The 12,574-nt window shown below is 36.8% G+C and overlaps 1 protein-coding gene across 2 annotated transcripts in view; it reads left to right on the plus strand.

Annotated features, from left to right (window-relative positions):
* WDFY2 (WD repeat and FYVE domain containing 2) overlaps window positions 1–12,574 on the plus strand; it is a 145,015-nt gene that overhangs the window by 100,249 nt on the left and 32,192 nt on the right. For both annotated transcript variants that reach the window (XM_003764550.4, XM_031961963.1), the window contains 3 exons: window positions 303–357; window positions 3,246–3,396; window positions 10,972–11,084. In XM_003764550.4, the coding sequence (XP_003764598.1) occupies window positions 303–357; window positions 3,246–3,396; window positions 10,972–11,084 (319 nt within the window). The remainder of the gene's footprint in view (window positions 1–302; window positions 358–3,245; window positions 3,397–10,971; window positions 11,085–12,574) is intronic.

Genomic DNA, 12,574 nt, shown 5'->3' on the forward strand with positions numbered 1-12,574 from the left:
ATATTTGTATTTTATATAATTTAAATGTTTAATTATTGCAATTATTATTATTATACTGTATTATTAAACTATTGCTAACTGTATATAATTGATTTCCTTTATAATCCTATTTATTTTATGCATTTAAAAACATTATTCAGAGAAGGATTCACCATACTGCCAGGAGGGTCTATGAATGTTGTGATCCCCTGCTCAAAAAGGATTTGACAAAAATCTCAGATATGGTTTTCTTAGCTTAAACTCTATTGACTTCCTAAAATAGACTTATTTAACTATTTAATTTTGTTATTGTTATTTTGCAGGAATTTATTTTATCTGAAGATTACAACAAGATGACCCCTGTGAAAAACTACCAAGGTAGGAAATAGGATTGCTATGTCCTTTCAACTAGATCTCAAAAGAAAACATTGGTTGAACCTTTTAATGGGCAGCTTTATGTAAGGGGCTGACAAAGTTAACTACAGTTAAGGTTGCTGGGTTTTGTGTGCATGTGTTTTTTTTGTTGTTGTTTTGTTTTGTTTTGTTTTTTTGGAAAAAGTAGGTGAAAGGTTGTTTTTTTGTTTTGTTTTGTTTTGTTTTGTTTTGTTTTGTTTTTTTCCCCTCCTCTCACTCTCTTATGTGGACATTTTAAATTGCAGAAATATTTAATTGACCTCAGTTAACTTCTGAAAGCTGCTTGGGGGGGTAGGGTTCCTTACCCCCAAGAGTTCCAAAATTTGGTAAAACTGTAGTATATGATGAGATTTCTGAATTGGCAGAAAAACAGATGGTTAGATGTTGACCTGGTCTTTCCTCAAAGTATAGGTTATTAAGGATTTACCAGAAGATCTCAAACCTACCCTAACCTTTAAGAAAGGCAAGAAAACTAATTACAACTCTTGACATTTCTTTGTCCTTTAGCATTGGCAGTATCCCATTTGAACTTCTGCTGGAAAGGCTAGCATATAATGTAATTAACTAATACTCCCAAGGAAAATTTAGTGATGATAAAAATAATAATATCAAGACTTTTACCTTGTAGTCATCTAACTGAGGCAGCATAATACAGTGGGGAAAAGACCAGATGTGCCATTTATTTCATTTATGACCATAGATGGGTCACATAATCTCTAGTGGCTTCAGTTGTCCAATTTGTAAAATTAAGGGGTTAAAGTATCATTTTTCAGGTCCATGCAGCTCTTAATCTATGATTGCATTAAAATACCTGATACCATCAGAAAACCTAAGATCTGACTACAAACAATGGGATGTGATTGTTAAGAAAAGCTGATGAAATTTTGTTCTGGCAAGAATTAATAATATTCCATCTAGCTGAATTCCTACCAGCAGTAGAACAAAGAAATTTTATAATAAGTTGATCCTCTATTCTACAGCCATGCTCATTTTGGAGGAAGAAAATACTGCCAGCTTCTCCTAATATCTTGTTACTTTTTCCTTTAAGAGGTCCTAGATTCTTTCATCATCCACTCTGAGAGAAGTATGGTGATGGCCGTCTCATCCATCTTGGCTTTTCTTTTTCATATGCAGCACCTTTTTCATCATGACTAGGGGATAGAGAAGTAAGGCAAAGAAAGTAAGCAAGTGATCACACTCCCCTACCTTCCTTGACTAATGACCATTGAGTTGGATTACTTTGGAGCTTGCAAGGGCTTGCTCTGTTTTGAACTAGAATAACAGTTATACAAGAGTGCTGAGTTTGAGGAGTTGAGGCTGAAGTTAGAAGTTCAACTTCCATTCATATTGAAACATTTCTTTTTTCTAGTCCAGAGATTGTATCCTAATCTAATGTTATCATGAGGGAGATTCATTCAGTCTATATCTATATATTTTGATATATAAATTTTGGATGGGGTGTATGTATTCACATATAGTTTTCTAGATAGATATGACATCTCTGGGAAGAGCTGCTGCTCTTACATCTGTCTTGTCTGTCTGTCTTACAAGGACAACATCATAAGCAGTGCCATCTTAGCTATGGAGGCAGTCACTGAAGCTCTGCTCTGAAACCCTCTTTAGGGCTGGAATGATCATTTTTTTAAAGTGGTAGCATGTTCCAGTCTCCTTTGATCAAGCTTTGTACTGTTTATCTTGAAAGAAATTGATTTTTATCCAACAGCTAGCTTAGTGTCTGGCACATAATCAATCTTAGTATTGACTGATTATTCTGATCTGAAAAACTTTTTTCTGAGCAGATTTTTACTTGCCCCCATGTGTACATGCACACACCCCTTGATGTTTCTTTTAGTAAGAGAATTTTTCTCTCATTTCTCTTCAAAACTTCCCAGATAGATGAAACAGGTTGGGCAGTTTCAGCTTGGAGATTAGCCTGAAAGGCCCTGATCATCCTCTTGGATCTCATTTGGAGCTGATCGTGATGGTCATATATTATATTTTTCATATTCCAATTGTATTAAGATTAGATGAGTTGTATTAAAGATATGGTTTAGATACGCTCTGAGAAAAAGCTGCTTATTTGTGGCTGGGCAGTGGTGGAGGTGTTGTTAGAGAAACAGTTTCTGCCTCAAGACCCGAATTCAACTCCTTCATGACATGACTTGGCCATATGACTTTGGGCAAGTTATTAACCCCTCCAGGGGCCTTGGGCAATTCTGCAAGAGCATCTGTGGCAGAGGAATTGTTAGTCTGCATCTCTGAGGATGGGGAACAGGTCTCTTCACTAGAAGCACAGCATACAGGTCTGAACCAGTATAAAAAAACCAGGCTATTAAAAGACAGCCATTCTCAAGGTCTTTGGTATGTGTGCTCTGGCGTTAAGGACACCTGCTGTGATGCTTTGGAGTAATAAGTTTTTGCTTCTTTCAGAATTATATGTGAGCTAACAAAAAGAACTTTACTAATAATATGTAAGTTAAGCTTTTTGGATATCATTAATTAATCAATAAACATTTATTAAGCACTTACTATGATCCAGGCACTGTGTTCAACTAAGAAGAAGCTTTGCTTATCACCTTTGTTGTTATTAGACTAAACAAATCAGCTGTACCCTCTTCATTTGTCCAGATATTTTGTTAGGTTATGATTTTCATTCAACCCAAAGTTACTTTTTTTCATTTATTGACAGTCCAGAATACTTCAGGTGGTGTTTGACTGGTAGTTTTATCAGTTTTTGCTGGGTAGTAGCAGAGGGAATGGTACATTCCTCTTGAAATCTTTATCTTTTTTTCCTGGTCTTCTGCTTTTTCCACCCCTTACTTAGCATGACAAATAGGTCTGTTGTTTTTCAGCTCACCAGAGTAGGGTAACAATGGTCCTATTTGTTCTGGAGATGGAATGGCTGCTGAGCACAGGACAGGACAAACACTTCACCTGGCACTGCTCAGAGAGTGGACAGCGTCTGGGAGGTTACCGCACCAGCTCTGGACCCTCCGGCCTGCAGTATCCTTGATTGTATCTCCAGCTTTTGTCTCATGTTTTTTCCATCCTCGAATAAGTTTAAGATGTCTGGGATTCAAAAGGTTTTCTTGCTGAGTTATCCTGTTGGAATAGGAACCACTTTGCTAGTGCTCAAGTCATCATGGGTATGTGGGTGGATATGCTCCAAAATGAAATAATAATTTGTGCTCTGTAGTAGCCTGAGATGCATAATAAATGAGAGATGAAATGGAGACTGAGCCATCCTACACTATAGCCTAGTGATATTCCGTCAAGTCCACAATCTGAAAGCAAAGTCAAGAAATCCACTCCAAGAGTATAGAAAAGGGAGATGCAAAGAACTCCAAAATGCAGTCTTTGATTTTTTTTTTTTTTTTCCTTTCAGTGGCAATTATCAGTAGATAACAAACCAAGGCTTCTGAACAACATTTTGTTAGTAGGAGAGGAACATTAAACCTAATGAGAGCAGGTTACCAGTCAAACATAGTAATTTCCCAAGTTTCATTCCTAGCTGTGGGATGAAAACATACTATGCCTTCTTGAGCAACCTAAAAGTCATGTAATGGTACCCAATCTTCATTAGCTCTAAAAATCTAACAAGGTTTGTGGGTTGATGGACAGGCAGCACTTAGTGCAGTGCTTTGCAAAGAATAAATCCTAATTGTTTATTTATTGACCTGGTCTGCCTTTCTGTAGCAAATATAACCTTTGCATGATTAGGTAAAGATGGTAATAAGGCGATCACAGATTCTTGGGTTTTGAAGGGATTTTGAGATCTTAATTTGAAAAACAATGCTTTCCCCACTCTTCAACCTTCATTAGTTTTACATTTCATTTTATTCAACCAAACAGTAGACCTTTGCCCTGGTTCCTCATCTCTACTTTCACTTTTTCAAGACAACCTTCATAGCACTCCTAAACGAATGTGAGTACATTAATATACAGAATGCATTTGGGGGTGGGGGAAAGCCAGGCACTGGGGTTAAGTAACTTGCACCAGGTCACACAGGTAATAAATGTCAGTGTTTTAGGCCAGATTTGAATTTTTCTCAACTCAAACTTTTAGAGATTACCTGTCAAATCAGATTATTTAGCCTAGTTTTCAAGGTCCTCCATAAACTTGTTACTCTGCCTATCTATATCTCATGAATATTCTGTGCTCCCATATTAATTCTCCCCTGGACATGCCTCACCTTGTACTTTTCCAGCATTGTGTTTTTCCTTGCTTCCCTGTGCCACGGATGATAAAACTTTATCTTAGAAGAAACTCATCTTTTTTCCAACCCCTATCTCAGTGCCTGGCTTAAGTGTTGATTATCATGAGACTTCTAGATTGTTCTTAAAAATTCTTAGTGGTTTGTTTTCCCTCCTTCACCCTTTGAATTCCCACCAATTCTTTGAAGTCCAGCTCTGGGAACAATTCTCCATCAGTCTCTCTAATTCTTCTTCCTACCCCTGCCATGCTTATTATTCTCTTAGAATTCATTCAGAAAAAAAAAGTTGTTTCCCTTTCTGATAGACCTGTAATATGTAATTGTATATTGATATAATTGTTGTGGTGTATATTTGTCCTAATTCCTCACTGGACTCCAGGAAAGCTAGGGTAATGTCATTCCTAGGCTTTGTATCTCCCTCTTGTTGCCTCGCACAGTACTTTGTAACCTAGAAGGCACTTGATAAAATCTGTTCACTCTAACAGGCAGTTAGTGTAGACAGAGCACTGTGTTGGACAGTGGAAGGAGATCAAGAGTTCAAATGGGAGATGGTCCCTCCTGTCATGGAGCTGAGATTTGTAGGGACACATGACATAGTCACAGTAACTGTACGGCTATATTCTATGTAGGTCCAAATACCATAGAGGTGAGCAGAGAGAAAGATAAATTTGCAAAGTCGTAAAGAAAAAAGTGGTGGACACTTCTAGTTTTCAGAGTCTCACATCCATATATGGGACTAAGACTTGAAAAATGTATGAGGTCATATGTTCCGTGATCCCCGGCAGTCAGATCATCTGCTTGGCAGTCCTCACAGATGGGTGTCAGGAGCCGGAGCCCTCCCCTCTTGTCTAGATGAGCCAACTCCCTTTAGAAGCTGTCAATTTCACTCTCATTTTCTGCTCCTCATCACAGCCATGCTTTTGGAGAGATTTACCAAAAAAGGAAGGGGGTCACTGAAAGAAATTGAGTCAAATTAGCATGAAATCAGATGGCAGCTTAATAATTATCTTCATAAAATTTTAAGATGTACTCTGCACTTAAGCTCTAATAATTGTACTTATTCAGGCTGTCAGTGTTCAGTGTTATCTGATATATTATTACTGTGACATTGAGCTTATAAAAAAGATTTTGCAGGCTAGTCCCTCCAGCCCAGCCTAACAAAATTCATTTTCAAGGCTGCAGAGCTAAGGGAAACAAATTCCTAACCAGTAGCCCTCATTCACAGAGCAAGCTTTGTTAAAAACTTTTAAAAGCCTCAATGAAAAGATATTCCACTCCAATCCACAGAGTGATCACAAATGGGATGAGAGGACCTGAGTCTGCCCAAGATGTTAGATTGGCCAATCATTTCAAACAGCTCCTTCCTATATACTGCATTTTGTGTGCATTATCTCTCCCATTTAAGGGCAAGGGAGGCTAGAAGTTAGGGAGAAAAATCAACCCATTTTCGAGGAGACAGCACCTGCTGTTAAAAGGAGCCACCAAACATGGCCTTTGACATAAGTCAGTCAGTTCAAGAGCTTGGGCTTTAGCCCAAGATTTTTTTTAAAGCAACTGCTCTTGACACCTGCCTTTGAGGAAGTAGCAGCTGTGCTCACTTTTCAGTTCAGTTTAATAAGAATCTATTAAGTGCCCAATGTAGACAGAAGGCTGTGCTAAGCACAGGCTGGATTTTGAAATTCAAATAAGCTTTATTCTTACCTTTGTAGAGATCACAGGATGTAAGGGGAGAAAACATATACAAATATGTGTAGGTGAGACAGCTAGGTCTCACTGTGGCAAGAGTGGAAAATGGAATCAAAAAGACCTAAGTTAAAATCCAGTCTCAGATACTAGTTGTGTGATTTTGGGCAAGTCATAATAACTAACATTTGATTGCCTCAGTTTCCTCATTTGTAAAATGGTAATAATAATATTATGTTGTGAGGATAAAATGAGATGATCTTTGTAAAATAAAGCAAAGCAAAGCACAATGCCCGGCACATAGCAGGCACTAAGTAAATTCTTATTCTCCCCCTACTTCAGTTCAAAAGAATATGATGGTGTCTCCAATTTTCTGATCAGTGATGAGACATTATATGATTTCCAGTTAATATTTCCCAAACATAAAACTATGTCCCTTCCCAATTCAAACATCTTGAAAAGATTCCTCTTTCTTTTAGGATAAGAGATATGATCTTCATCTTGTCACTTAAAGCTTCTGCCATCTGGTCATCACTGACCTTTCTAGACTTATGAAGCCTCTCTTTACCCTTCCCCATTCCCTTGAGCCCCAGCTGTTAGTTCTCTCTCTCCTTCCTCAAGTTACCTTGTATTTATCTGTTTGCATGTTTTATCTTCCAAAACAAATGAAAGCTGCTTGAAGACAAGAGCTATTTGGTTTTTGCCTTTCTGTACCCTCAATAACTGTTATCTAGAAAGTACTGTAAATTGAATGGCATATATCAAGCCCAGAAAAAAAGATAAGACTTCTGTACAAAAGTACATGAAGAAAAGATGGAAGGTCACCTTTATCTAATTGTCACAGTTCAGTTTTCGTCACCACCTTTCTCCAGAGGTGACAGCACCCTCTTTCTCCATCATTTATTATAGCTACAACATAATTTTACAAAGTCTTGCCTCTTCTCTGCATTTGCAAAGAACCCTTGGGTTTCAACTTCTTTGTTCATTAATTTGTGGCTCAGCTAAATCCAGCCAACAGAGTGGTGGTAATATGGAAATGACCATGAACTGTGCAAACATCCTGTAAAGAGTGCCTGACCTCAGCTAACTCTCCCTTGCTGGCTCAGAATTTGGAACCCTAGTGGCAGCCAGCAACTGGAAACATATATTTAGCCAACACCAAACACCGGCGGCTTGACGGTTTGTGCTTTAGTCAGAGAAATCTCCACCAGTAATCAGCTGACTTTTCTTATTCCAGAATGTTTTTTTTTTTTCCTTTTTCTAGATAATGACTAGATAACTGGTACAGACTGCAAATAGGCAGTCCAGATAGGAATGAAATTTCAATACAGATCCCATTTAAAAATACATATAATCAAATCTCCATCTTCCCAATTCTTAACATGATTTGCTTACTATTTTGTTTTGTCTTTTGATTTACGTATTGACTTATTTATTCATCTATCCATTCATGCATTCATTCACTTGTTTGTTTAATTATATTTCATTGGAAGAAAGGGGAGAAAATAAGGATGGATAAGTCACTAAAATTCCTGAATGGTATGGTTAAGAGATTTATTTTTAAAAAAGAGAAGTAGGTAGATATTCAGTTTAATAAGTGCTTATTAAGTATTTACTTTGTGCCAGGTACTATGTTTAGTTGGTGCTATGAATGTTGCTGTTAATTCATTTCAGTCACATCCAACTCTTCATGACCCCCTTTGTGGTTTTCCTGGCAAAAATACTGGAGTGGTTTTTCATTTTCTCTTCTAGCGCATTTTATAGATGAGGAAACTGAGGCAAACAGGGTGAAGTGACACCCCCGGTTCACACAATAAGCATCTGAAGTTGAAGAGGAGTATTCCTGACTTTGGGCTGGGCACTCTATTTACTGCACCATCTAGCCACCTTTGGCACTTTGAAACAGAGACAGAAAGGAAAAAGTCCCTGCCCTCTTTTTGAAAAACTTTTTTTTTTTTGTTGTTAAAAATTTTGAGTTCTAAATCCTCTGTTCCTTCCTCCCTTGTCACCTCCTTGAGAAGATAAGCAATTTGATAGAGATTATATATGTGCAATCCTGCCAAACATATTTCCATATTAGTCATCTTGAGAAACAATACCCATCCAGTCCACCAAAAAACCAAAAGTTTTTTTTTTTTTTTAAGTATGCATCAATTAGCATTCATAGCCAATCAGTTCTTTCTGTAGAGAAGGATAGCATTTTTCATCATTAATTACTTCAGAATTTTCTTTTGACTGTTATATTGCTGAGAATGCTAAGGCATTCATAATTGATCATTGTGTGTGTGTGTATGTGTGTGTGTGTGTGTGTGTGTGTAATATTCTTTTGATCCTCCTCACTTTACTTTTTATCAGTTAATATAAGTCTTTTTAGGTTTTTCTGAAATCCTTCTGCCCATCATTTTTTATAGCACAATAGTATTCCATCACAATCATGTACCAGAACTTGTTCAGCCATTCCCAACTGATGGGCATCCACTAAGTTTCTGATTTCTTGCTATTACAGAAAACAGCTGCTACAAACATTTTTGCACATGTAGGTCCTTTTCCCTCTTTTATGATCTCTTTGGGATACAGACCCAGTGGTAACACTGCTAGAGCAAAAATACTGGTATTCCCCATTTGATAGCCCTTTGGGTATGGTTCCAAATTGCTCTCCAGAATGATTGAATCAGTTTCCAACTCTGCATTAGTGCATTAGTGTCTGTTTTCCCATATCTCCTCCAACATTTGTCATTTTCCTTTTCTGTCATATTAGCCAATCTGAGGGGTGTAGCTGGTATCCCAGAGTTGTTTTGATTTGCATTTCTGTGAACAATAATAATTTAGAACATTTTTTCATATGACTATATGTGGCTTTGATCACTTCATCTGAAAACTGCCTTTTCTTATCCTTCAACTATTTATTACTTGGAGAATGACTTATATTGATATATCTTTGAGTCAGTCTTCTCTTCAGTAGATTTTTGTGCCTCTTCCATTTTGACCTGTTCTGTTTTTTAAAGTGTTTTTGTTTTGTATGCTTCTTTTTACGAAGCTGTTAACTCTCTTATTTTCTTGTATCACTTTCATTTTTTCCCTAGTTTTTCCTCTATTGCTCTTAGTTAGTTTTTGAAATCCTTTTTGAGCTTTTTAGGCCTAAGACTAATTCCTAATTATTTTTGAGGCTTTGGATGTAACAGTTTTTAGTTTATTGTCTTCTCCTGAGTTTGTGTTTTGATGTCCCTGTCAACATAGTAATTTTCTATGGTCACATTATTTTTTTGCTGTGGTTGTTGGTTTTTTGCTCATTTTCCATCCTATTTCTTGATTTTTAACTTTGTTAAAGTTAGGCTCTATTCCCAGGGCACTGTTCTAGGACTCAGATTTTTTTGTATAGCTGTTATTTCAGAGCTAGGTCTGGAAGTCTGCAAGTTTTTTCAAGGTCAAATGATCTAAGGAAAGTTGTGTTTACTGCTATCCTGATCTGTGAGCTACCACAAGTTCTCTTTTTTTCACCCTGGACCTGTAATCAAGGTTCCTTCTCCTAGAGCTAGGACTTTGACACAAGACTGTTAATACAATAAAGTCCCACATACAATACCAAAAGGACCTCTATACTTCTGACCACTGTCTAATCCCCTTACTGCCTCTGGGCTGAGAGCTTTCACTGCAGTGTTCAGTGGTCCCCAAGGCCACTGGCTTGACTGGGGCTGTGGTGCACTCTTAGTCCAAACAGCAATTTTCATCTGCCTATCTTCTAGGTGGTCCTTTTGTGGGCTTTGCCACTCTAGAACTCATTTTGAATTATAATTTAAAGTTGTTTAGAGGAATTTGGGAGAGTGCACATGAGTCTCTGCCTTTTTTCTATCCCCTATAGTTACTATTTAAAGGAGTTTACATTCTCTTGGGGATAAACAAGGTTGTCTCAGATAAAGAAATAAGTACAAAGCCCAATAATGAGCTTTATATTTTGCCTATCTATTAAATTTGTTCTCTCTATGTACAATATCCTTTTTTTCTGCTTCACTTCACATTTGAAAAATCACATTAAAGCACATTTGTCAACTCAGCCAGATTTCCAGGTTACCCAAACCATTCTGCTATGCATAGAGACTGACATCTATGCTTTATTTTGATGAAGTTATAGTCCAAATATTTGTCTGACTCTCTTAACAAATGATGACAGTAAGGTCTGGGCTTGTAATTAGACAGATGTTGGACAAATTTTCAGCATATCAGCCCATAAGATAGGATGTGGAATTTTCCCTCCATCATATTTGATCTCCAGCCCATTTCTATATAGGAAAAGGTCCCATGGGTACTTATTGGAATTATGTGGATTTCTGCATATCCAGATTGTAGCTCATCCCAATAAATCTTAGATATATTAGGTTGTATTAATTTAGCCTTCTAACAAAGAAATTTTGTATGTCTTTTAATGAATTTTATTATCAATCTTCCTTTCAGGAAGGTTATTAGGAATCATATCAAGTCTGTTCTTGTCATAGTTAATCTAGATAAGCTATAAAGTAGTCCTTTCTAACTTAAATGTTGTTCTACTTCTAGTTGATAATCTGTTAAAAGCATGTAAACGCATCAGTGTGCTTTCTTATGATTTTTAAGAATTAAAAGAATCTGTTTTCTTCCTTTCCATCCATTCATCTGTTTTTGATAAAAGTCCCTTAATGTTCCATATCAGATTTGATGTTGATACTCGGCATGTATTTGTTGGTGATCATTCAGGACAAGTTACAATCCTCAAACTGGAGCAAGAAAACTGCAGCCTTGTCACAACAATCAAAGGACATACAGGTAGATGTGAGAAAAAAAGTCATCAAAATTACTGCAAAACCATACTGAGATTGCAGAACATAAGCCTATGATGAAAACAAAGAGGATGTGTGTGTGTGTGTGTGTGTGTGTGTGTGTGTATAAAAATAATGTTCCATAATCTTTGTATGTGTATGCTGATTTTAGACAGCTTCGGTAGAATAAATGTTAACATTTTTCTATAATAGTCACAATATGAGGCATCAATCTGTTTGGGAAATGATAAATTATTTAGTTTTTTTTCCATTCATTATTTTGTTTTAAGGAAAGCTTATTTTGGCAGACATTAGTAAGACATTGTTTGAAATTTGACAGTAGCCCAAACCTGGAAACCTGTGGAGAGAGGATGGGAGGATATAGTTGTTTACACTGCCTCACTCCACATATAATGGACATCCAGTTTAGTTGACATGTGTGATATATATAAATGAAACAAAGTTTCATCATTTTTAACTAAGCTACTTTAAAAAACAGTTGTTATTAATTAATTTAGCTTTTATATTAAGAGGCTTTAAGCTTGAAAATGTGACTAGTCTCTATTTCTACATCATACCCATGCAATATGTCTAGCATTATGTAGCCAAGTCCATGATTAAGCTGTTAGATAAATTATTATTCCTAGTTTTTATAATTATTAGGTGTTTCTGTGGTATTTAAGACCCATTTGGCCACCATTTCTACTCTTGGCCAACGTTTCTATTTGCATTTTGGAAATGGATCGCTGTTTCTAACTTCGCAAACCTGTTAGATGATTAGTTCACTGGCTCATTAATTGCTTCAGGGCAAGGAGAAAGGTCCCTAGAGAAAGTAGATGAGGATGGAGACTTGGAATGAGACTGAGAAGAAAGAGATTGATGGGATCTAGAACTGCTAGAAACCCTCAAAGTCATCTAATCTAGCTCATCCTTTTCCAGATAAGGAAAACTGGTGCTCGAGGAGATTAAATGATTTAGTCAAAATCCCAATATCCGAAGCATGAAGTCTCCTGTTCCCAGAGTAGGCCCTTTTTCTACTGTTCTAGTCTGTCCTTCTGTGTGAAAAGGGGGGAATGCTCCTATTGATCAGATAGTATTGCTTTAGGCATATGAACAAATATGTGTGCAGGAAAACATCTGAGAGGATAGAGAGCTTAATGAGGTCACCAATGGCATCAAGTTGTATTGGGAGATCCATGATGTCATGGTTCTTTATTTTATATGGTCTTGACCATATTAAGGATAGTCTAAATACACAAGAATATTTTGCATATTTCTTTTACTATGGTGTTATCTGGTAAAAACAAAAGATTTCCCTAAAAGCACCATAGTGTAGTGAAAAAACTCCTAATTGGGTGTTGTTGTTTTGAGGAAGGCAGGAATTTCCCTAGCCTTAGTTTCCTTTTCCGGAAAGTAAATGTTAAGACTAAATGTTCTCTGGCCTTAATTTTCCTATTCCTACCTTCAAGAGCTATGACTACAAGGAAATTCTCCTCT

Source organism: Sarcophilus harrisii, chromosome 3 (assembly GCF_902635505.1).
Source record: "Sarcophilus harrisii chromosome 3, mSarHar1.11, whole genome shotgun sequence".
In the NCBI taxonomy this organism is placed as follows: Eukaryota; Metazoa; Chordata; class Mammalia; order Dasyuromorphia; family Dasyuridae; genus Sarcophilus; species Sarcophilus harrisii.